Raw genomic sequence first — 26,611 nt, forward strand, 5'->3', positions numbered from 1 at the left:
GTAATCAACACGTCCTTTTCCCGTTTCCTTATAGTGAGGAAAGTTACAACGTCAACGATTATTCCTTAAGAGATCAGCTGTTGGTGGAATGTTGTGACAATGAAGACCTCAATTCCTCTCCAGGGAAGAACAGTTCCACCATGCTGTATTCACGACAGAGCTCCGCTAGTCACCTCTTCACCCTGACGGTCCTGAGTAACCACGCAAATGAGAAAGTGGAAATGCTTCTAGGAGCCGACACGCAGTGAGTATACGCTGGGTGGTTGGCTGGAAAGGGGAGCTCCTGTGTCTTCAGCTGAGTACCTACTGTGTGTAAGCAGGGCACCCATTACATTGTTGAGTGTCTACTGTGTGCTATGTGAAGAGGGCACCTGTTATATTGTCGAGTACCTACTGTGTGCTATGTGAGGAGGGCACCTATTATGTTGTTGAGTTCCTACTATGTGTGAACATGGCACCTGTTGTGTCATTGAGTACCTACTGTGTGCAAGTGTGGCACTGGGGACATTTCCCCTTTGTGATCCTCTCAGTATGTCAAAGGAGGGATGTTATTTTTGCCCCGGTAAGTTCCAGCATTGTGCTTTTTAGTTGGTGTGGATTTTATGTCTATAGTGGGTTTTAAAATCATTTTTTTTTAATTGATGAAAGTACGAAGCCTCAGGCTTAGGGAATCATGCTCAGTGGTAGTTTAGTCCACACTGTAAGTCTTTTTCCTGGGGCTGAAGTCTTTTCCTGTCACCTGGCTTTGGTCCACAGAATGCCCAGCTCCTCTGTCAGGAGAGGCACCGGGGTGGAAAGGGCCTGAGGACCCTGTGTGGAGAGGCAGAGCCACAGGGGTGTTCTGGGTCACCAGGTGACCATGCGGCCCACCCAGCCCTGGCGATTTGGTCCACCTGGCGATTGGGTCCCTTGAGGGACAGCCAACCAGTTCATTTGCCTGGGAGGAGGCCTCCTGCAGAAGTCCTCCTGGGCAGGTGTCAAGGAGGGTCAGGTGCAGCTGAGGAGGAGCTTCCTCCCTCCTTTGTTCTCTCAGGTTCCCACCTCTGCCAAGGCCCCCAGGTGGGGTGGGTGGAGTGGATGGTCAGCTGGTGGACGACAGGCTCAGACTAGCAGACTAGGGTTATCTCAGAGAGATCTCCACTCTTGAGAGAGGTCTTACCGTGTTCCTGAGTGTGAAAGAGAGACATTAGAAAAAGTGAAAATCACAAGGCGTCCACGTACAATGTTCCATGGTCCTTTCCTTACTGTTGGCAGTAGGAGTTAACTTCTAGGGTGGAGAAACCGGGGGTTCAGGCTGAGGCGGGGCTGAAGGAGATTCCCCATGCACTTGAGGCAGGCGTGAGGGGGAGCCTCTCCCCGACAGGCTTCCTGACAGAGCACACACGTCCTTCCTGGTGTCCTGGGGCTCTTCCCCAGGAACTGTGAGAGCCACTCTGCTGCTCCTTGTGACCTGTGTGGGACATGCCAGGGCAGCGCTTCATCTCCACAAGTGACCGAAGCCTTTAGCTAGGAGAAACAGAGCCAGGCTTCCTTTGTTTGGGGGAATCTCTTTTAAAATTGGAATTAATAACATCTGAGCTTTGGATTTTATGACTTTGAGGATAAAAAGGCGTAACCACTTTGGAGGTTAGGACTGTGTGGACCTTCTAGAGAATTCTCAGGAACTTAGAGAAGCCCCTACTCAGTTGGTGATGGTGAAAGTCCCTGGGTCTGTTTACAGGGGCCCTTTGTTCTTCATTCAGGCCCCGCTGACATGGGCAGAGTGCGCCTGACTGTCCCATTTATAACGGATGAAATCCCACCACTTGTTTCTTGGCTTGCTCCGAGGAGGTGACTGGCATGTCTGCTCCTTTCCACGACAGTTTGGCTTTCCTGGGACATTCTCACATTTTCTGCCCTCTCGCTTTGGAGTGGTTTGTTCATTTCCTTAATCAGACATGCTCTCAGAATATTTAGCATGTCATCTGTGAGCCCAGGGCTATGACTCATATTTGTAAGTTCTTTAATTACTAGCAAGAGAACATTCCAGAAGGGGCAGAGGTCTCCCTGGGTACAGAGGAGGGGGAGCTGTCATTCTCCTCCCCTCCTCTACCCTCAATGGCAGTTGAGAAACAAATGCTTACAAGACACAAAAAAGGCTCTGATAGCGAAAGGAAATATATTACAGCCAAGATGGGCTTTTCTGGGAAAAAAAGGGGGGGTGCTGTTTGAAAGCATAGGAAGCTGTACGTCATGATCAGACATCGGCAGGCCAGTTCTGCGTCTTTCTTTTTTTTCTAACTAATAACATAAAAACATGAGCATTGTCCATGCTCATGGGGCGCCATGTGGTGCTCAGTGTGTGCATACATTGCAGAATGTTTCAGTCAGAGCAAGTGTACTTATCTCCTCACACATTTCCATTGCTTGTGGTCTGGGCTGCCTGGTTTTGAGCAGGAGGCTTGGTCTGGCTAGGACGTGCTGCGTGTTTCCCAGCTTGTGAGGTGTGTGGATGCGCATGTGTGTTGGAGGGTTTCTGCCTCTGGGTCCGTCTTGATTAATACCATCTAGCAGCAACCTGGTGGAGAAGGCAAGGTTGGCAGTGCCCTGCTGGCTGGAGTGACAGCTGAACTCCAGGGTGGAGTGTTTACCCTTTGGCCTGATTCCATGGCCTGAAAAGGAATGGGATGCACAGCTCCCTATTTGCCTTTGAATAACTGTCTGTGGGGCAGTGGGGGGTGCACTCGGGATGAGCAGGGGTGTGATCTCCACAGCCTGTCCTGTGGCTATTTGCACAGGACAGCTGAGCCCCTGGAGAGGGTCAGCTGGGGCACAGTGCGGTGGCTTTGCTTATGTGAGCAGTGAAGGCACCATCACCAGGCTCGGCCATCGCTTGGTAAGCGTCAGGGTGTGCCAGGCGGCCCCGCAGCCCCTGCTCTCTGGTAGGGCACTTAGCCTTACTGAGAAGCTGCCAACCAGCAGACATTTCCATGCCCGCACCAAGATTTCCCTTTCTCAGCTTCTTATCTGTGCTCCCATGGCTCATCTCCCTGTCTGCAGCCACTTCTTTCCTTTCTCCCCTCCAGAAATATAGCCAGGCACAGTAATCCCAGCAGCCTGGGAGGCTGGGGCAAGATCACAAGTTCAAGGCCAGCCTCAGCAACTTAGATCTTGTTTTAAAATGAAAAATGAAGGGGCTGGGAATATAGCTCAGTTGATAGAATATACTTTATATACAACCAGAGATATGAAAAATTATGCTCTATATGTGTACTATGAATTGTAATACATTCTGCTGTCATATATAAAAAATATCAATAAAAAAAAGAAAAACATAAGAAATGAGAAGGACTGAATATATCTGTCAGTGGCAGAGCACTTGCCTAGTCCACATGAGGCCCTGGGTTTGATCCCCAGTACTGCCTAAAGCACCCCTTTAAAAAAAAAAAACTGAGCCTAACGCACACGTCTGTAAATGTACCATTTGTGTGTTAGTCAACTTTCCGTTACTGTGACAAAACAACTGAGAAAAACAACTTAAAGGATGAAGGTGTTTGGGCTCATGGTTTCAGAGCTTTCAGTCCATAGTAACTGACTGTGGTGAGGCAGAACTTCATGGCAGGGAGCAGGGGTGGCCAGGAAGAGAGAGAAAAAGAGCATGGGGCAGGATACAGTAACACTTCAAAGGCATGCCCCCATCAAGGGCTCCTCCAGCTAGGGCCACCTCCCCGATTTCTCCCCATCCAAACAGCACCTGCCTTCATAGGGAGCCTCTGGGGGAATTCCAGCCCCCAGGTGTCACACCTCGGCCTGCTCTCAGCTACCCAGCCTGGAGATTTGGAACCATTTTTTGATGCTTCTTTGCATAGTCAACTTCTGCTGGTCCTTCTGTATGTGTTCACCTGGGAGTGTTCTTCCCAGGTCAGTTCACGGAGCTGTTGGCGCGTGAAGGAATGGACGAAGCCACCCTCACAGCTCCACTCCTGTGCAGAGGTGGGCAGGGGGTTCTGACACATCTTCCACTTCTTTCACCACCTGTTTCCTGGGCTCTTGTCTCCGACCTCCCGAGGCCTGAGGCCTGCTGAGCACCGTCCTCCTCTGGTTGGGCTGCTCTGGTACTCATCCCCAGTCTCACCTCCATTCTGCACCCCTCCTTTTTGATTCCCAGTACCTATTTTTGGAATTGACCCCAAATTAGCACACTTGGCTTTTCTGCCTCCAGGACAGGTAGGAGGGTGGCCACCCGGGTCTGTGTGCTGCTGAACAGTCTTCCCCCAGTGCCACTTGTTCCTCTCCCTCAGCTGGGCTGTGGTGTGTGTGGCTAGGCCAGTCCCCAGTCCTCAGTCTTTGTGCTGCTAATGAAGGACAAAGGGAGCCTGTTTGCACTGTCCTGCTTTTCCGGGGCTTTTCAGGAGGAATGTGGGAGTGGGAGCCCCTGTGTCTGCCTTCATTAAAAGGAAGCCCACTGGGCTGCCCTGGGTGGGGGCAGGGGGACAGGCGTGGACAGTGGTGTCCTTGGCTTCCTGCGTTTCCGGTGGTGGAAACGATCTCACTGGGGTCCAGTAGATGCGGGGATGGGCACCCAGGACAGGCTTCAGAGGGACCCAGGCTTCCTTCAGCTCAGGTCTGTCGCCTCAATCCACGACCAGAGCTGCTGCTTCAGGGGCTCTTTCACAGAGCGCGGAGCCTGGCCAGGGTGGCTGGGCCTTCACCCTCCAACCCCGCCCGCGCCTGCTGATGAAGGGGCATTGTTCCCAGGGAGTCTTGTGCGCTTCCTGCTCCTGCTGATGACTTAATTAACAACAGGAAGCAACCCGGGTGGAGTGAAGTTGTCAGTGCTCTGCCAGACACAGTCCTCTCCTTTGTCTTTTAAGAAGCAGCACAGAATGCACAAGACAGTTTATGTGGAAGGTGTTCATTTTAGGGGGCAGTGTGTTTTCCTGGTCACATCCAGAGTGTCACACCAGGCTGCTCGTTCCCATTTGCTGGGAGGGAGCGAGGGTTTTCATCACTTACCAACAGGTAATTGACCCAGCCCAGGGTGACTGGTGGGAGTGATTGCTTTAGTTGCATCACGTCGAAGATCTCAGCCTAGAACTCCCTTTGGTGGCTAGGGAGGCTCATCGGCTTGGGTGGGAGTGTTTAAATGTGGTAAGGGGAGCCTGCCTCCGGTTCTGTGGGGTGTGTCTCGGGTTCACGGTGATGTGTTCACCTGGGAGTGTTCTTCCCCAGGTCAGTTCACGGAGCTGTTGGCATGTGGAGGAATGGACGAGGCCACCCTTCACAGCTCCACTCCTCGTGCTCCAGAGGGCGTGTCCCCAGAGGCCTCAGGGGTAGACGTGTCCTAGGAAACCACAGCTCACCTGCAGGCTGTGAGGACGACGAATGCAAGGAATAACTGACCAGCGCCACTGTAGGAGGATGAAAGGGAGGCTGGGGTCAGCTGGGTCTCTGAGAAGCCCTCACCTAGGGTGGGACGTCCTTCTCCAGCACTCCCCTGTGTCCTGGGCTCCTTCTGGGCAGTCCTGCCTCTGTCACTAGAACCCCTTCCCACCTCCCCAGTGCACCTTCCTAGCAGAGGCCTGTCTGCAGTCAGGCCTCGGCCTCTGCCTCTCCTGCCTTCGTGCAGTTCAGTTTAAACCTGCTGCGCTTCTTGGTCTGGCAGGGCAGGACAAGGTGCCTCTGCTGGTCACTCTGGAGTCAGACTGGAGGCACAACTTCACACAGGGCTGGGCTGGAAGGATCGTGCCGCCGGTCCTTAAAAGAGGCCCTTCTCTACTCGGCCTCTCCCTCCCCTCGCGCGTGCCTTGGGCAGAGGGCTCTGTCGCACACATTGCGGGTGGGATTAGCATCCGTATGAGTTGTTTTCTCCTCCCCATATCGAGGGCTGTGACAAGCATTTTGTTCCCCTGGCGCCCCCAGCCTGGCACAAGGCCTGTGCGCTCGGAGCACGTTGGTGGAAGGAGGGACAGATGGGACGGAGCTGTGGCAGTTGGGATGGGATGGGCATTGGCATGGCTTCAAGGGGAAAGTCAGCTGGGCGTGCAGTCAACAGCACATCCCTCGCCATCCTTGCCGTGTCCCTGGAGAAGCAGGTACCTGTTGTCCAGCTGTGGATGTGACATCTGAGGTGGCAATGAGCAATCCACGCCTGCTCTTCTTGTCCTTGGAGTTTGGTCTCACAGCGAGCGGGTTGCCCTGTCTCGGATGCTGAGCTTCCCCCTGTTGGGTGGGAGAGAGCTCCTGGACGGGCTTTAAGGCCCGAGGAGTCCATGGCTCCCATAGCCTCCCCGAGGGGGAGGACTGACTCCCTGGGAGCTGTTTCAAGAAGCCACTCCTTTCAGCGAGGGCAACAAGGAGCGTCTTGTTCTCTCCTGGGCCCTGGGAGGGGCTGCTGTGTCTAAGAGATGCCGTGGGCATCCAGGCAGCACGCCACACAGTGGACAGTTCCCTCTGGCCGGCTGGACCCGCGGCAGGCTGAGGCCACTGGACACAGGGCTGGGGCTGTGCAGGGCCTGGCTCATGTCGCTCCCAGGTTCTGTGGCCAGGCGGAGGCAGGAGGCAGTGGTCCTCTGGGAGAGGACCTCGCAGAACCACCGGGAAGCCCTTTGCCTACAGACAGAGGCCAGGCTTCCCCAAGCTGGGTAGGCCGTCATTGTCCATAGAACATCTGCGGATTACAGCTCCATACGCCAGCCTGGTGGGGCCCAGCCCGTTCCCTTTGAATTGAGCGTCTGTCAGAGAGAAATGGTCCTTACGTGACCCCCTTGTTTCACAAGCACCTGCTGGGGATATCCCCTCTTGGATCCAGAGCAGGGTGCTCTCCAGGTGAGCAGTCAGAGCCAGGCCTGCTGACAGCCAGTGCAGTGTGGTGTTCTGCAGGGAGAAGAACGGGCTCTGCGGTAAGGAGCGGGTGGTGACAGGTGTGACGGGCCCCTTGGTGCGCTAGGTGAGCTGCTTGCCTGGCACGGCAGGGGGATGCCTGTGGGGGAGTGAGAGTGGGTGGCAGTGTCGGGAGACTTAGAGGTAGGCAGGCAGTAATGTCAGAAAACGCCTTCCCATGCATGAGCATGACGCAGTCAACCATGCGGCGGTCCCTTCCTAAGCAGGAGTGTCGCGCTGGAGGTTGGCCCAGTTAGGGTTGCTCAGAACTTGCACTTGGCCAGCGCCTCCTTCTCCAGGATCTCAGGAGGGTGTAGGGAACACTGGACGTCCCCTATGTTGGGATGTGGCCAGTGGTGCCTGCACTGACCCATGGGTTTACTGTGTGCTTCTTAAAGGGTGTTGAAGTGTGCATTTGTGTGGTTTAATTGTTGTGATTTGAGATTTTATTTTCAAAATACAAAGCTGGGGCTGATTGTTAGGGAGTAGGGCTCACTCACGGGGAACTTTTGGTGTCAGTTCATTGTTTTATTTCATGTAATTATAACTACATCCTGTATTTTTAAGTCTTAGGTGTTCTTTTTTTTCTTCTTCTTTTCCTGTACTCATGAAATCCTTGTAGAGCATTGGAGAAGAGTCTAAATAGAGTCAAAGCCATTTTATTCCAGAAAGGGTCATACTTAGCTGCCCGTCCCGCTCACAACATATCATGCTGAGTGTCCACTCTTGTTTCCCTGGGGTGGGGGTCGTGTGTGAGGGGAGGGAAGCCGTGGATAGGGCTTGACCTGGAAGTCATCAGGTCCTTGTGAAACATGAGGTTTACCTTTGGAGACACTGAACACCCGTTTAGGAGGGTGCTCCGTGTCTGTAATGATGTCTTGGTGTCATCAGCCCTTTACTAAATGGCAGACTGTCACCTGAGAAATGCCATTTAGCCAACAAGAGCTGAACCATGAGGGACCTTTGATGATGAGATTTTCTGCCTATTTGGGACTGTGGCCCTTACATTGCTTGTTTTGAAGACCAGCCTCCCTTTTCTGGATGGGCGTGGCAGGGTGTCTGGAGCTCTGGCCATCTGCCCAGCGCCCTAACCCTCACTGTCTGCCTGTTCAGGAGTGAGCGGGCCCGCTGGATCACCGCCCTGGGACACAGCAGCGGGAAGCAGCCTCCAGACCGAACCTGTAAGTCCCATCTGGGAGTGGGAGGGGCTTCCCCTGCTGGACATTGGGCCACGGGTGGTCTCCACCCCCACCTCTTGCTTCCCTGGGTGTCCTTCCTGAGCCTGTTCAGTCATCTGCGAGTCAAGAACATCATTTATGTTCCACATGGTTCCTGGGAGGGTGGAGGTGAATCCCCTGCTTGAACTGTCTGTAGTGAATTGGCATGTCCCAAGTTTAGTCATCTCCACAGCAACAGTTGGGATCTAAGCAGGAAGTTTTCAACCTAAAGATTCCTTTTGACCTCTGTTACATGGTAAAGTTAAGAACATGTGCTCTTTTTTTCCAGAGAACTGGGGCCACTGCCATAAAGGGTGGTGTCCTGTGCTTATTTTTAGCTCCTTAACTTTGGCATTAGGGATGATTCTGTTTGAAAGAGGGTCAAATCCAAAGAATTAGGGCATCAAAACAGGTTAGCCTGGAGCATCAAAAAATCAGCTTTTGGACAGAGTCAAAGCCCAATGGATCAGCCTGAAGTCAGATTTCATATTTGCAAGTGAAAGAAGAAGCCCTGTCACCCAGCAGCGCATAACTGGGGTGTGATTTTGTGTCATGCATCAGCATGGGGGAAGGAAACCCAGAAATGTCCCCTACACCTCTGGTTGGCACTCTTATGATTCCTAGAGGTTGTCGCTTTCACGCGCTGCTCCTGGTGGGATGGGGACCCACTCTGGATGAGCCAGAGCACTGGGAGCTGCTGACTTGACTGTCAGTTGCATGGCTGTGGCATGTCACCTAATCTCTCGCCTCAGTTTACACAGGGCACAGTGGCCATTTTCTGCTCGTGTGTGACATGACTAGCGACTTCTGCTCCAGGGGACAAGGTTCTCAGGCAGCACAGGTGCTCTGGAGTCTGAGGGGTGATGAGGTTCCCAGGCAGCACAGGTGCTCTGGAGTCTGAGCTTCTGGAGTTCCTGAGCAGGACAGAGCTTCCGCTTCCCGGCTCTGTTCCTTAGGGCTGCCCAGGTTGCTTGGAGCTGGTGAAGGCTCGGTCTGCTCTGTATCCGCACCTTGCGGCTGCTCTGCCATCGCAAGCTCAGTGTGTCCTTTCCCCCCAGCACTGACCCAGGTGGAAGTCATCAGGTCCTTCACAGCCAAGCAGCCAGATGAGCTCTCCCTGCAGGTGGCCGACGTGGTCCTCATCTATCAGCGCGTGGGTGACGGTGAGTGGGGTGTTCCTGGGCACCTGTGTCCTGGCACTGATGCAGACTGAGGAGCCTCATCTTGCCACGTGGCAAACCCCAGCACGAGAATGAGCCCCAGTTGCCACCCAGCTCTAAGGCTGCTGCTGCCTCCTCCCCATTCTTATTCCTTCTCTCTCCCAAGATTTCATTTCCTGCATTGGAGGCTTCTCAGACCCTAAAGGTGACAGGTGTTTGGGGACACTGATGCATTTGAAAGCTTTTACCAAAGTTTTTATGTAGCTTCTGAAAGGTCTCTTGATCAATTATCCACACATTTGCTTTTGAATTGGGACACAGGCACGAGAAGTTTGCTTTCCTTTCCATCTCCAGTGACCTAGTTCTCTCCAAAGGGTCTTCCTTACTTTCAAAAGAACCAACTCCCCCTGCCCCTGTCTCCCCGCCTTGTGCTGTTCCTTTCTAAAGCATCCCCTGCCCTGCGCCCCCCGCAAGTTCTCAGACTCCCTGAACCTCCTTACCTCCAGGGGCTCTGCTCATGTCCCTTCCCAGCAGCGCCATTCCTCCTGTCCTGAAACCTTTCCTTCTCTCTCACCTCTGCCCACACACCTTCATGACCAGGGCTCCCAGCCTGCAGCCAGACCCTGTTTGAACCTGAATGGTCCCCCATCCTCCTCAGACTGCCCCCTGCATCTGGCTGGGTGCAGACTCTCTTCTTCCTTGCAGGCTGGTATGAGGGGGAGCGGCTTCGAGATGGAGAAAGAGGCTGGTTCCCTATGGAATGTGCCAAGGAGATAACATGTCAGACGACCATAGACAAGAACGTGGAGAGGATGGGCCGTCTGCTGGGACTGGAGACCAACGTGTAGCCTCTGGATGGCCTTCTGTTACTGCGAGATTTGCACGTCGGGACGGGGGCGCTGGTTGGTTCTGTGCCAGTTTCACTGTTAATTTTATCACAGCCTGTTTAATTAAAAGAATGAAAACCGTCGCCTTTAAGCTTGCCAAGTTGCTCTGCTCTCTCAGGAGAACAGCTTCCTGGCAGCTGGTCCAGGAAGCTGGGTTTCTACCTGCAGTTCCTGGCACAGCTCTCTGGGTACACAGAGCAGGCCCCTGGGGCTCCCATGGGCTCTGCTCTAACCCCACTGCATTCTGGCATGAAGAAGTCAGGGACGTGAGATGCTGGACTCTGGCCTCTGGCCTAAGAACGTAGCCACGCTCCATTCAGCATCTCCTTCACTGGGCTTTTCCAGGATTAGCGGTTTTGTCTTTTGTAAATAATTTTCCCTGCCTCGAGTTCATTTCAGAAAAAACCTGCGGTTTCAGAAAGCAAGCTGTTGGGTTTTCTAAACCTCTTCCTCCAAAAAAGGGAAATTGACACTTGAAGTTTTGCCACTGTTTTCCTCACTACAAGGGAAGTGAGGAAGCTCCCATAGGAAGTTTTTGGTAATCCATTTCATTCAGTGTGGTCCTCGAAAAGTACAGTTTAATAAAGCTAAGTTACTTGGCGTAACATAGAATTTACATGGTTCATATGTGAGGAAAATCGTAAACACAGGACAGGGATCCTGCTTTTTTCCATGTTGCCCAAAGAGCTATAAAAAAAACTGACCTGAGGCTGCTTAGCCTTCAATGATGCGTGGACTGTTCCCACCTGTTTCCGGGTAGGAAATTGGCTGGAACGTGCTTTAGCCGTCTCCAGGAAGAGAAGTCAAGCCTTGGAGGTATCCGGAAGCTGGCGTGACACTTACTTGAATGGTTCTGACCTTTGCACCAGTAGCCTTGCTTGCTGGGCTTGCAGTCTCTCTGAACCATGAGTTTCTGCAAACTTACTTTCTTTCACTAGTGCAAGGAGAGACAAAGGTCATTTAAGTGCCATTTAGTCAAAAGGGAGCAAGGGTTTGGAAAACTGGGATGTGAGATGGGAGGGGAGAAATTATTTTTACTGGCAGCTCCATTTCCCTTTCTATTCCATTTTCTTCAACAAAGGGATGAAATCTGGCAAAATAGATACTGCTGGAAGACTGAGACCTGTGTCTGACGTGTCCCAGATGCTGTCTGCTGACCAGTCACTCAAACTGTAAGGCCCCAGTAGGTGTGTGTGGCTCACAGGCCCTCCCTTCTGGGCAGTAAACCAGGGTGGACACCCTTGAGTTGTTCATCACCTGTGCATACTTTCTGGTTCCGACATTCCAGACCCCAGTTCCTTGAGGCTGATCAGTCTGTGAATGAGGTACGAGCAGCCCACAGCAGGCTCAGTCCTGGGCTCACAGAGGAAGCTGCTCCTCTTTAATGACATCACAGACTTTTCAGAGGAGAGGGAATGAGTGGAAGTAGCTAGTGTCACCTTTTCTTTAGGAAGGAAGGTAATTTTGTTGCTTACAAGGGGATCGTTTTGCATTTTCTTTGCTAATATGGAGTTGAAGCTAAAAAGCAACTGCATAAATCCTGTGAATTAATTTATAAGTGGAAACGTTGAGCAGTTTTGGAAATGTGTGCATTTTATAAATCAAAGCAGGAGCTTAGTACTGTTGGGGAAGGGGTGGCTGTGTGGCAGATATTTGACTCATTCACAACAGGGTTTCCTTTCAACCATGAATTGTTTTTCATGTGACACAGTATTTTTTCTCCAACCCAGTTCAGTTTCTTTGAATACCTTCTCTGAATTGTACAGTGACTATTCATGGAAAACAAAAATGTCGATTTTGTTCCAGTCAGTTGAGACTGCTTGTACACTTTCAACAGAATTTGTGAATTTATATAAAGATTTTGGATAGACCTGTTCTCTTGTGCTGGTGTGACTTCATTCAGTTCTGTAGCTAAGCTGGTGGTTTTCTGTGGCTAACACTGTAGGGACGCATCTGTTTTCTGTGGGCACATCCTGGCATCAGGTGCCCTAGAAGACACATGAGTTGGGTCATGTGCTGTTGACACAAAACTGCAGGACTGAGTAGCTCATCTCCATAGCACCCGGGTCCTCTTGCCTCCGGAGATTCATCTTGGCCACCCGGTATCTGATCCTTTGTTTTGCCATCCTGTTCATCTTGGTGAAGGCAAATGGAATCCTCCTTTATTTTCTGTTGCCACATAATGAATTACCACAATCTCCATCAGGTAAAGCAATCTCCATTGGCATCTCGCAGTCCTGTGGTCAGGACAGCACTGCCTCTCAGTTCCCAGTTCCCAAGGCTGAAATCAAAGTGTTGGCTTACTACTTCCTCATCTTGACACTCAGTGTCTTCAGTCAAGCACACTGCTGTCACAGAGGAATTCCTTCCTTAGGTTTGTAGACCTGAGGTCCCTATTTCTATGCTAGCCATCTGGGGCTACCTGCAGGGAGCTCCTAAGGCCACCCCTATTCCTCCCCACGTGGCTCCTCCCATCTCCAAGGCGTGATGCTTCTCACACTTGGCATCTCTCTGACCCCTCTCTATGCCCACAAAGGGAGAAGACTGTCTTTAAAGAGTTCACATAATTAGGTTGGGCTAGAGGAATAACTTCCTCAATGATTAACACTAGATGCAGTTTCAGCGGGCATCATATTTTCAAGCACACGAGATAGTCACACTAGGCTGTTTCCTGGGCCACAAGGCAAGTTTCAACAATTTTTAAAGGACTGATTTTATAAAGAGTTCTTTGACTGCAATAAAATCATGTTAGAAATCAGCAACAAAAATATCATTCGTTTGAAACTTAGACCTAAATGGAAAATGCAAGACCATAAATCCATAAAAGATGAGACAGGAGAAAACCTACGTGACCTTGGTTTTGGCAATACATAACACCACCAAAAGCACAATCCAAGAAAGAAAAAGCTCGTGTTAACGGAATAAAAAGACAAGCCCCAGAGAGGGAGGAAATCTTTGTACATCATAATTGATAAAAGGTTTTCCTCCAAGACATAAGAACTCTTGAAACTCAACAATCAGAAATCAGCTAGATATTTACATAATGGAAAAATAACTGCATCATCAGATATACAGGTAGCAAGTAAGCACATGGAAAGATGCACACCATCAAGCCAGGGAACTGCAAATTAAAACAGAGACCCCTTTAGATATGGTAAGATAGCTAAAATGTTAGTGCTTAATCCCCATCTGTTTTCTTCTCTCTACTAGAGATGGAACCCAGGGTCTCCTGCTGCTCTACCACTGAGCTATACTACACCCCCCACCCATTTTTTTTTTTTTTTTGAGACAGTATCTCGCTAAATCACCCACACTGACCTCAAACTTGCCATTCTCCTGCTTCAGCCTCCTGAGTAGCTGAGCTTATAGAGGTGCCCCCCTCTGTGCCTGGATATTAGGATATGAAGTAGCAGGAACTCTTATTCACTACTGATTGGAATGCAAAAGCCACTTGGAAAGACAGTTTAGCAGTTTCTTATAGAATTAAACACTCCTACCACCATATGATCCAACAGTCACACTCAGTTATCCAATTGCCCAAACTTGGAAGCAAGCAAGACATCCTTCAATAATGGAAGGATAAGCTGGTACCTCCACATAATGGAATATTAATCAGTAGTAAAAGGAATTAGGCCTAAAAAGACAGGAGGAAACACGGATTGCTCAGTGAGAGAAGTTGATCAGAAAAACTGCACACTATGATCCCGAATACATGGCATTCTGGGAAAGACAGACTACAGGTAATGCTTGCGGGTGGCTCTGGGAGGAAAGGAGGAACAGGAAGAGGACTGCCACAGCAAGTATAGCAACGGTGGATGCACACCAGTGTACACTCCCCAAAGTGTACAACAAATGGTGATCTCTGAACTGTGCACTTTAATAATAAAGTATTAATACTGGTTCATCAATTATAAAATAATGCATAATAATGTAAGGTGTTAATAATGTAAAGTGGCCGTGAAGGTTCTATGGAAACTAGATATTTTCTGCTCTAGATGGCTTAAAGTGAAATTATATCATCTGATATGGATCTCAATGTATATAAAGGAAATATTTAAGAAAACTAAATTATGGGGGAAAAAAAAAAAAGGCAAATGTGCCTAAATGGTGGCAAGGTTCTCAGACTTCACTTGAAGTCTAGTGGGCTACAATACTGTAATCCATACAGCAGTGGCAACTAGAACACACCAACCAGGGCAGGGAATATTAAAGTTTCCAGGTAAACCACAGGAAGGTGGGGAAGGGAAACAGGAATAAAAAAGGGGCAAACAGGAAATGAAAACAAGACGGCAGACTTCAGTCTGCCATGCATCAAGGAACACAAAATTTGAGTTCTCTGATACTTTGGCAGACAGTGACTGAGATTTTTAAAATGACCTAACTATATGCTACCTGAAATACATTTAAATACAATTACATGGGTAAATTTAAAGTTAATGAAAAGAAAAATATAACCAGCAAATACCAATTTAAAAGAAAAAGCTTAGAGTGGTTTTATTATTAGCAAATGAACTTCAATGTGCCAAGGGCAGAGGAACACTGCTTAACAATAAAGGGTCAATATGCCAAAAAGATATAATGATCTTAAATGGGCATGTACCTGATAAGAGATGCAAAATACATGAAGTAAAAACTAACAGAACTAAAAGAAAAATACACACGCAGAACACCTAGGAATAGGGTCTAACGTTTACAGCACACTCTACCCAACAACAGGTTCCTCATTCTTTGCATGTAGCTAAGGAACATTTACTGAGGTACATCGTATTCTGAGTCATAAAACAAAACATTGAAAGAAACTGAAATCACACATAGAATATTCTTTGACCAAAATGGAACCAAGCTACAAGTTAATAACAGAAACAAAAAAGGAAAATCCCCAAACACCTGGAATTTTTAAAAAGTACATTCCTAAAAACATCTCTGGACCAAAGACTAAAATATTGAAAAGAGAAATAAAAAATATACATTGAATAACATGAAAATACAACATATCAAAACATGTAGGGTGCTAGAACAATTATTCGAGTATTATTAGAGTTACACAAAATACTGTAGCAAATAAGAAACTAAACTCCATCTCAAGAAATAAAGCACAAAATAAACTTACAAAGTTGAAAAGTAAAGTGCAGAAATCAATAAAATTGAAGACAGAAAACCAGAAAAAAATAAATGAAATAGACGGATTTTTGAAAAGATGATTTTCATAGGCACAACTTCCAGCGAGATTGACAGAAAAGACAGAAGATGAGTGGAGAATGAAGGCGTCCCTACCCTTACAGTCCCACAAACATTAAAAGGACAAGAGAGGGATACTAAAAACAACTTGACACAAATTCAACAAACTACACAAATGGACCAATTCACTGATAATCACAGACTATTAAAACACTGATAGAAGTTTAGTTACTAAACAAATTTAATGTGTAGATTTTTAAATTTCCTAAAAAGAAACCTCCAGGTGCAAATGGTTTTGTTTTGTACTAAACATTTAAAGAAGAATTAACACCAATTCTACATAATCTCCTCTAGAAAAAACAGGAGAAAGGCAACACTTTCTAATTCATTTTAGGAACCAGCTCTGCCCTACTTGGAAAAACTTTAGACTGGCAGCTCTCATGAACCAGAGGCAAAACCTTCAGCAAAATATCACCAAACCATAGTAACATCTGTAAACAATTACACACTACAGCCACGTGGATTCTGGGAATGCAAGGCTCCCTCAGTATCTGCAGAGCAATCGGGGAGAGCCACCTGACTGCTTTTCAGATACTGACAACTCAAGGAAAAAACCATATGGCTACACAAACTGATGAAGAAAAAAAATTATTTAGGAAAGTAAAAAAATACATGAAAAAAAAATCAGCAAATCCAGGTTCAAAGTCATCTTTGATATTTAATTTTATGCTGTTTATTTGGTCATTATGAATGCAGGTGTGTCAAGAGAGGACAGACATATTTTATTCCAGTTTGTTAAGTTGATTTAAAATGTAAAAATACTTAAAAGTTGTATTCAGTTTAGATACTACAAAAACATTAATCTATTCCACCTTTGCCTTAAAATCAGAAGGAAAAAATGTCCAATAACTGTCTATTTTTCTTGAAAAAAGAAATGACTCTTGAAAGAAAACGGGTGACTATAAACCATGGGAAAGACCAAACACTGAAATAATAAAAAGAAATATACAGAGGCCGGGGTCCACCCCTCCACCAGCAGGGCAGACACCTGCCAGACCTCTGGCACAGAACCCCACTTCCGACCAGCAGACTACCACGATACGTCAAGCATGGCCCAGATCCACCCACACTGGCCTGTGTGGGGCCCAGGCTCACAGTAGGCCTGGGTCCACCCCTCCACTGGCAGGCACCCGCCTCTAACACAGGACTGCCCCTTGCGACCAGCAAACTACCATGGGAGCCCAGGCCCGGCCCAGATCCGTCTACACCGATTTGCGCAGGACCTAGGTCCAGGGTAGGTGCAAGTTCACCCCCCCCCCCTCCACACACACACACCTGAGCCCCCAAGTCCAACCCACTTCCATTGTGGGACGCTGCAGTCATCGCCATAGCCTTCCCCACACAGTCGCCCCTAACTTTATGACAACAGACAGGGCCTAGAAGTATCCGCATCTCAGAGCAGGCATCCCAAATGGACTGTGAGGCCCACCCTTTCAGCCCCATCTCCGTAAGACATTGTTTCCATCTTGGGGCATCTTAACTATTATCTCGAGTTACTTCAGCTATTGCTGCCACCATCTTTAGTAGCAGTAGCATACTGAGGGACACCAGCAGGACCTAGAAGTTCAACATCAAGGTGAGGTACAGACACTCGGCACAGGTACTACAAGAATACAGGGTAGAAACTGTAATATCTCAGATCCACAGTGCAAGAAAGGCAGGCACATAGACAACATGAAAAAACAAGGGAGGAAAGTGCCCCAAACAAACCAGGACACTACAATAACAGAATCCATGGACAACGAAGTTGATGAAACGTCAGAGGAGGAGTTCAGAGGAGGAGTTCAGAGGGTTCATAATTAAAATGATCAGTGAATTAAAGAATGACCTAAATGAGCAAATACAAGCAAAAACAGATCATTCCAACAATGAGATAAGAGAGCAAATACAGGTAGCAAAAGATTACTTCAAGAAAGAGACTCTTTAAAAAAAAAAAAAGCAACAGTCAGAAATCCTTGAAATAAAGGATACAATAAACCAAATAAAAAACTCAATCGAAAGCATAACCAACAGACTAGATCACTTGGAAGAACATCAGATAATGAAGACAAAGTATACAATCTGGAAAATAAAGTTGATCACACAGTGAAGATAGTAAGAAACCATGAACAGAATATCCAAGAATTATGGGACAGCATCAAAAGACCAAATCTAAGGTTACTGGGATAGAGGAAAGCACAGAGATTCAAACCAAAGGAATGTACAATCTCTTCAATGAGATAATATCAGAAAATTTCCCAAGCATGAAGATGAATTGGAAAACCAAATACAAGAGGCTTACAGGACACCAGATGTACAAAATTACAACAGATCAACACTAAGGCACATTATAATGAAAATGCCTGCCATACAGAATAAGGACAGAATCTTAAAAGCCGCGGGAGAGAGGAATCAGAACACATATAGGGAGACCAATTCATATCTCAGCAGATTTTCAACCCAGACCCTCAAAGCCACAAGATCATGGAACAACATATACCAAGTTCTGAAAGAAAATGGATGCCAACCAAGAATCTTATATCCAGCAAAACTAAGTTTTTGATTTGACAATGAAATAAAAAGCTTCCATGATAAACAAAAGTTAAAAGAAAGTCTGTACTATAGAACATCTTCAGCAATAATTTCCACAAAGAGGAAATGAAAAACAATGATGAAAATCAACAAAGGGAGGTATTACACTAAAGGAAAACCTAATCAGAGGAAAAACCAAGTCACATTAAATATCAAAAATAAACAAAAATGCTGGGAATACAAATCATGTCTCAATAATAGTCCTGTTAATGGCCTCAACTCACCAATCAAAAGACATAGACTAGCCGATTGGATTAAAAAAAAAAAAAAAAGACCCAACAATATGCTGCCTCCAGGAGACTCATCTCATAGAAAAAGACATCCGCAGACTGAAGGTGAAAGGTTGGGAAAAAACATACCACTCACATGGACTGTGGGAGCAAGAAGAGGATTCCATCCTCATATCAAATAAGGTAGACACCAAGCTAAAGTCAATCAAAAAGGATAAAGAAGGACACTACATTCTGCTCAAAGGAGCCACACACCAACAAGACTTAACAATTATAAATATATATGCCCCAAACAATGGAGCATCTATGTTCATCAAACAAACTCTTCTCAAGTTCAAGAGCAAATAGACCACCACACAGTAATTTTGGGTGACTTTAACACACCTCTTTCTTCACTAGATAGATCTTCCAAACAAAAACTGTACAAAGAAACTATAGTACTCAATAATACAATCAATAATTTAAACTTAACCAACATATATTCTCGATATACTTTCTTCTCAGCAGTACATGGATCCTTCTCTAAAGTCGACCATATACTATGCCACAAAGTAACTCTTGGCAAATATAAAAAAGTAGAGATACTACCCTATATTCTATCAGATCATAATGGAATAAGAAATCAATGATAAAATAAGAAATAAAATCCACTCCAACACCTGGAAACTAAATAACATGCTACTGAATGAAAAATGGGTTGCAGAAGACATCAAGGAGGAGATTTAAAAAATTTTAGAGGTGAATGAGAACATGGATATAATATCTCGAAATCTCTGGGACACTATGAAAGCAGTTCTAAGAGGAAAGTTCATTGCATGGAGTTCATTCCTTAAAAGAAGAAGTCAATAAATAAATGACTCAACATTACATCTCAAAGACCTAGAAAAAGAAGAACAAATCAATACCCAAAGCAACAGAAGATAGGGAAATAACTAAAATCAGAGCTGAAATCAATGAAATTTAAACAAAAGAAACAATTGAAAAAATTGACAAAACAAAAAGTTTGTTCTTTGAAAAAATAAATAAAATTGACAAATACTTAGCCATGCTAATGAAGAGAAGGAGAGAGAAAACTCAAATCACTAACATATGGGATGAAAAAGGAAATATCACAATAGACGCTACAGAAATACAGAATATAATTAGAAATTATTTTGAAAACTTGTACTCCAATGTAATAGAAAATATCGAAGACATCCACTAATTTCTAGAGTCATATGATTTGCCCAAATTAAATCAGGATGATATACACAATTTAAACAGATCAATTTTAAGTGACGAAATAGAAGACGCCATCAAAATCTCCCAACCAAGAAAAGTCCAGGACTAGATGGATACACAGCCGAGTTCTACAAGACTTTTAAGGAAGAACTAATACCAATACTCTTTAATTTATTTCAGGAAATAGAAAAAGAGGGAGCACTTCCAAGCTCATTCTATGAGACCAATATCACCCTGATTCCAAAACCGGAGAAAGATACATCAAAGAAAGAAGACTTCAGACCAATATCTCTAATAAACATAGATGCAAAAATTCTCAATAAAATTCTGGCAAATCAAATACAAAAACATATCAAAAAGATTGTGCACCATGATCAAGTGGGATTCATCCCAGGGATGCAAGGTTGGTTCAACATATGGAAATCAATAAATGTAATTCATCCCATCAATAGACTTAAAGAATCATATGATCATCTAATAGATGCAGAAAAAGCATTTGACAAAATACAGCATTCCTTCATGTTCAAAACCTAGAAAAACTAGGGATAACAGGAACATACATCAACATTGTAAAGGCTACCTATGCTAAGCCCCAAGCCAACATCATTCTAAATGCAGAAAAATTGAAGGCATTCCTTCTAAAAACCTGGATGGAACAAGACAGGAATGCTGTCTTTCACCACTTCTATTTAACATAGTCCTTGAAACACTGGCCAGAGCAATTAGACAAAAGAAATTAAAGGGATACATTTAGGAAAAAGAAGAGCTTAAATTAGCACTATTTGCTGACAATATGATTCTATAGTAGAAGACCCAAAAAGCTCCACCAAACTTTTAGAACTAGTAAATGAATTCAGCAAAGTAGCAGGTTATAAAATCAACACCCATAAATCAAAGGCATTTCTCTATATCAATAACAAATCCTCAGAAACAGAAACAAGGAAAACTACACCATTTACAAAAGCCTCAAAAAATTAAAATACTTGGGAAACAACTTAATGAAAGAGGTGAAAAATCTATATAATAAAAATTACAGAACCTAAAGAAAGAAGTCAAAGAAGACCTTAGAAGATGATAAAATAATACTAATTCTGCCTATATGAGAGCTCTTGGATAGTCAGAATTAATATTATCAAAATGACCAAATGACCAAAAGCACTATGCAGATTTAATGCAATGCTGATCAAAATCCCAATGGCATTTCTCATAGAAATAGAAATATCAATCATGAAATTCATCTGGAAAAATGAGACCCAGAATAGCTAAAGCAATCCTTAGCAGGAAGAGTGAAGACGGTGGCATCATTATACCAGATCTTAAACTATACTACAGAAGAATAGTAACAAAAGCAGCATGGTACTGGCACCAAAACAGACTGGTAGACCAATAGTACAGAATTGAGGACACAGAGACTAACCCACAAAATTACAATCATCTTATATTAGACAAAGGTGCGAAAAACATGCACTGGAGAAAAGATAGCCTCTTCAATAAATGGTGCTGAGAAAACTGGAAATCCATATGCAACAAAATGAAATTAAACTCCTATCTCTCACCATACACAAAACTAAACTCAAAATGGATCAAGGACCTAGGAATTAAACCAGAGACCCTACCTCTAATAGAAGAAAAAGTAGGCCCTATGTGGGATTAGGCCCCAACTTCGTTAGACTCCTGTGGCACAAGAATTAAAATCAAGAATCAATAAATGGGATGGACTCAAACTAAAAAGTTTCTTCTCAGCAAAACAAACAATCTGTGAGGTGAATGGAGAGCCTACATCTTGGGAGCAAATCTTTATCCCTCACACATCAGATAGAGCACTAATCTCTAGGTATATAAAGAACTCAGAAAGTGAAACATCAAAAACCAAATAACCCAATCGATAAATGGGCCAAACACCTGAACAGACACTTCTTAGATGATGATATACAATCAGTTAATAAATATATGAAAAAATGTTCATCATCACTAGCAATCAGAGAAATGCAAATCAAAACCACTCTTAAGATTTCATCTCACACCAGTCAGAATGGCAGCTATTATGAAGACAATAAGTGTTGGCAATGGGGCTGGGGCTGGGGCTCAGTGGTAGAGTGCTCGCCTAGCATGCATGAGGCACTCACTGGGTTCCATTCTCAGCACCACATAAATGTAAAATGAATATATTGTGTTCACCTAAACTTAAGAATAAATATTTGAAAAAAAAAATGTTGGTGAGGATGTGGAGAAAAAGGCACAAACATTGCTATTGGGACCGCAAATTGATGCAGCCAATATGGAAAGTAGTATGGAGATTTTTTTGGAAAATTGGGAATGGAACCACCATTTGATACAGCTATCCCTCTCCTCAGTCTATAGCCAAAGGACTTAAAAACAGCATACTACAGGGACACAGCCATCAATGTTTACAGCAGCACAATTCACAATAGCTAAACTGTGGAACCAACCTAGATGCCCTTCAATAGATGAAAAATGGATAAAAAAAAATGTGGTATATATACACAATGGAATATTACTCAGCAATAAAAGAGAATAAAATCATGGCATTTGCAGGTAAATGGATGGAGTTAGAGAAGATGATAACGCTAAGTGAAGTTAGCCAATCCCCAAAAAACAAATGCCAAATGTTTTCTCTGATAAGGAGGCTGATTCATAGTTGGGTAGGAAGAGGGAGCGGGGGAATAGAGGAACTGTAGATATGGCAGAGGGGTTAGAGAGGAAGGGATGGGGTAGGGGGTCAGAAATGATGGTGGAATGTGATGGTCATTATTATCCAAAGTACATGTATGATGTCACGAATTGGTATGAATATATTTTGTATACAACCAGAAATATGAAAAAATTGTGCTCTATATGTGTAATAAGAATTATAATGCATTCCACTGTCATATATAAATTTAAAAAATTAAAAAAAAAAAGAAACAGCTGATCCTTGAATAACAAGTGGTAGGGGGAGCTAACCTATAGTCAACACGTACTAATAGCCTACTGATGACTGGAAGTCTCACTGAATAACATGAACAGTTCAAATTAACATGTATTTTGTATGTTATATGTATCATTCGTATATGGTGCAAAATGGAACCAAGAGATCACACGTGACCGTGATATACAGTGATGCACTGCATACTCAAAGGTACGTCTGTGACCACCCACGTGGTGCCTCAAATGGATACCTGAAAGTAGTTCATTGGACAGACACAGGAGGACAGTGCAGTGGTTGCAGTGTCCCAGTGTGCTGTGCTAGTGCAGAGGATTACTCGATGCAAACAATGCTGCATCTTTGCATTTCCCTCTGCTGTGAGCAGCGTCAAGTAGTCTGTTAATTTTGATAAATTGTCTGGCACTTTTCAACATGTCTAGGCGACATGAATCACCTGCACCTTTTTTCAAAATATCACAAATCTTCTCCCCCAAAATATGCATATAAGCTGATCCACGAGGTTCTTCACAAGCATGTTATTCAGTGGTCAAAAACTGTGCCAGAATGCCAACAAAGAAAAAAGTCACCGAAGACTCTTCTTTAAAGCTTTCCTAAATGAATTATTCCTGCCCAAGTTGTGTTCACTGTGTGAAGGTAACACAATCTATTCTGCAAGGACTCAGAAATATACCACTTACCATTGTCTTGAAAAAACTTACTTGAAAATTGATACCAGATATAAAGAACTAGAAAAAGAGTAGTCACGACCCACAGATTTCCTAGCTCAGCAGGACTGGTGGATTCCCTCAGCTATGGTAGATCAGCTCCCACACACTTCCACCACTTGTCTCGTCCCTGGCCCGCCCTTCACTTTGTGGTGAATATGCATCATCTTGCCATCATGACTGCCTTTTCTCTGGGACTTACCTCTGAGCTGTAGCAGCCAACTGAATAGTAGCACAATTGGACATTTTAAATGTCAAGGAACACGAATAACTTCCTGTATATCTAAAGTAAATAAACTTCTCTCCCCTACTTACACATACTGTTCAGCTCCCAACCATTCAATGTGAGGTACAAAATCAAAACACACAGGATGTAAGACAATTAACAAAAACAACAAGCAAGCTCATGAAAAGATGCCCATCATTAATCATAGAAGCAAAAATGATAACATGAAACAAGACTACAACATGAAATAGGACTACACATCCACTAAGTTAGTATTAAACAACCAAAAACCAACTAAAAATTCCAAGTACTGGCAAGAATATGAAACACCTGGAACCCCACATATTGTTGTTAGGAATGCAAGACAGGCATGTAATTCATTAATTATGGCAAAAGCCTTAGATAAGCTGATACCAGTGAATTATAAGTTATTCTCTATTTTTTAAGTTATTCTCTATTTTTAAGGCATTTTAAAAACAGTCACTTCTGAGAAACTCAGCTGTTTCTTATGAATACACTTACCATGACACCACATTCTTATTTCTAGGTATTTAAACAAGAGAAGCAAAAACATAACCACACAGACTGTATGCACACATTCATAGCAGCTTTATTCATAATAGCAGAAACACTGAAAATAAGTCAAATGTCCACCAACTGGTAAACAAATACTGTCATAATGATAAAGTGCAATACTGAACAAAAGAACTAACACATGCGCCTACACGGCTTATCTCAGAAACTCTGCAGTACATTAAGAGAAAGAAGCGGGACACCAAAGACTGACTATATACATGATTCCATTTATTGGAGATTCTAGAAAAGGAAAAACTGAAGACAAAAAGCATATGAATGCAGGCCAGGGAGAAGTGGGGAAGGGGAACTGCCTGCAAAGAATGAGGAAATATTTAGGCGATGTAAATATTCAGTATCAAGATTGTTGTGGCATTAATTATACAACTTTATACAGGTGACAAATTCACTGACTTACACATTTAAACCAATTAAGTTCATTGTATACAAATACTTCAAAGTTTAAAAAAAGTATGGAAATATATCATAACAAATGGTAACATGATTTAATGTCTATGCTGAATTTCCAAAGATTCTGTAGTGAGGATGGATTGTTTTAAAAATCAGAATAAAAATGCCATTTAAAAACAATTAACATTATCACAAATACAACATAATCAGAGTTGTTAAAATTAAATATAAACTCAGAGCTAAGAATGGAGGGAAATCTACTATTTATTTACTCTGGATGAGGGGGTACTAAAATCCCTTCTAAAATTTTTCTACAATTAATAACTAGTAGGGGTGGACTTTTGTTTTAAAAATGCAGTAAAAATAGAGAATAGCTTGTAATTAACTGGTATCAACTTATCTAGAGTTTTTGCCATAATTAATAATTAAGCAGGTGTTATATGCTTTCTTTGTGTACTTTTTAAACCTTATACAGTGGTTTATTTCTTCCATGTTTTCCCCATATATGGCTGTTTCACTGTTAATTTTTCAAGTTATTCTCTATTCTGTTCAGAATGGTAAGACATTTGATTTCTTAACTTAATGTCTTTATTCTTTCAAAATCTCTACACAGCAAACACATTTCAGATATAGAACTTATTTTCCATGAAGCAATGCCCTATTCTGTAAACAAAAGAAACAACATTAGTAGCACCTTCAATAAGATTTCCAACTGCATCAGAAACAAGAAATAAACTAGAGGTGACAGTAACTGCTTTAATTTCTGTGAATCCCTCACCTATTAATTCTTCCTCAGCAGTTCTCCCATTCACAGGAAGACTAAATACCAGTTTGCAAAGATGGAATCAACTAATAATTTTTTTTAACAGAATCTTTAAATCCTGTCTTCCAAGACCATTTGGTCAAGTGACCAAGTAATTAAACTGTATAATATGGGGGGAAAAATCCCTACAAATAATAAACACTCTTCTAGAGCAAACAGGACACGATGGTCACCTTGACTTTATGGGCAAAACTAATATGTACAATATTGTGACATAACTCAGTCCAGATACTCACTGTGGGAGACCAGCTGAGAGAATGAACTGAGGAGGCACAACATACGTGACCCCTTGGTAGGCAATGATGGGTGACACACATTCCCAGAGATGGGAGTAGGAACTGAACCAGTGCCATTAACAGAACACCATACCATCATCAATACATCCCATCACCAAGGATACATTTACTCCTTTGGTTTCCTTGCAATTTATTGGAAGGCACAATGAAATCTGTATTCTTTAGGGTATAGCAGGATGCTCTCTCTGCGTTTTTTAAATACCTTCAGACATAAGAGTCAAAACTGTTACATCACAATAAACAAAAGGAGACCACAGCTCAAAGATACTGTTTCAGTTAATATGCTTTCTGCCAAGTTAAAAATACTTTGCTAAAAGGGGCTTTAAAAAAAAATGAAAGACTTATTCTATTAACATAAATCCATATGTAGGCAGTTCTAGAATCACTTAAATTCTGCAGCTCACCCAGCATGATCAAGGACTTTGATGTCCCCTTTCCACCCTGAGCCAACCTCAGAATATGGCTGTGTCCCCTTTCTGATCCTAAGTTGGCTACAGCAGTTCCCAGTATCAGATTCTGACAAGACAATGTCCAAAGAAAGAGAGCAGAGTTTTCTCTTTTATGTCAATTAGCAAGAAAAATCTTTCTCAGACACCCCGTTGCAGATCACTTCTTAGTTGCTATTGCCATGGACAGACTCATGTACACGCCTTACAAATGACTTATAAAGGGAGTAAGATTACACACAATTGGCTCAGAACAACCTAATTCACTCTTGGGGAAGAGTTCAACATCCGAGGGCCCAAGGCCCCACAGGGATGGGGATACTTTTGACAAGAAAGCAAGAAGGGAGGGACAACCAACAATTGTTGTCAAAATCTGACAGAGCTGAAAACACACATTACCTGTCCTCACACTAGCTTCCACTGGCTAAGAAAGTAAAGCATGTGTTGGAAAAAAAAAAGAAACCATACATTTAAAAAATATTTCATGGATAAATAAAGTCTCAGTGAGGATATAGTATGTACCAGACACTAATCTATGTGTTTAACAGTATCAACATATTGCAGCCTCATAATTTACTATATTTAAGAAAACAGAAAAGCCAAGTAACTTGCCTAAGACATCTAGTTAACTGACAGCTGAGATAGGAACTTGGTTAATCAGGGTGCAGACCCATGCTCTCTAATGCTGCCACATCATGCTGTACCAGGCATGAAGAGGAGGACCTGTATATTAGAAATAGCGTAAACACCAAAGAAACCAAGGGAGGGTGGAGATGTAGAAACCAAGCCAAGAAGTTAGC

At 44.1% G+C, this 26,611-nt stretch overlaps 1 protein-coding gene across 1 annotated transcript in view; it reads left to right on the forward strand.

Moving 5' to 3' along the window:
- Positions 1–10,236, forward strand: part of Arhgef26 (Rho guanine nucleotide exchange factor 26) — a 94,288-nt gene extending 84,052 nt beyond the window's left edge. The window contains exons 11-14 of the mRNA XM_076867907.2: positions 35–244; positions 7,975–8,042; positions 9,137–9,241; positions 9,944–10,236. Coding sequence (XP_076724022.1) covers positions 35–244; positions 7,975–8,042; positions 9,137–9,241; positions 9,944–10,086 — 526 coding nt within the window. The 3' untranslated portion in view covers positions 10,087–10,236. The remainder of the gene's footprint in view (positions 1–34; positions 245–7,974; positions 8,043–9,136; positions 9,242–9,943) is intronic.
- The last annotated feature ends 16,375 nt before the right edge of the window (positions 10,237–26,611 follow it).

Source organism: Callospermophilus lateralis, chromosome 10 (assembly GCF_048772815.1).
Source record: "Callospermophilus lateralis isolate mCalLat2 chromosome 10, mCalLat2.hap1, whole genome shotgun sequence".
Lineage (NCBI taxonomy): Eukaryota > Metazoa > Chordata > Mammalia > Rodentia > Sciuridae > Callospermophilus > Callospermophilus lateralis.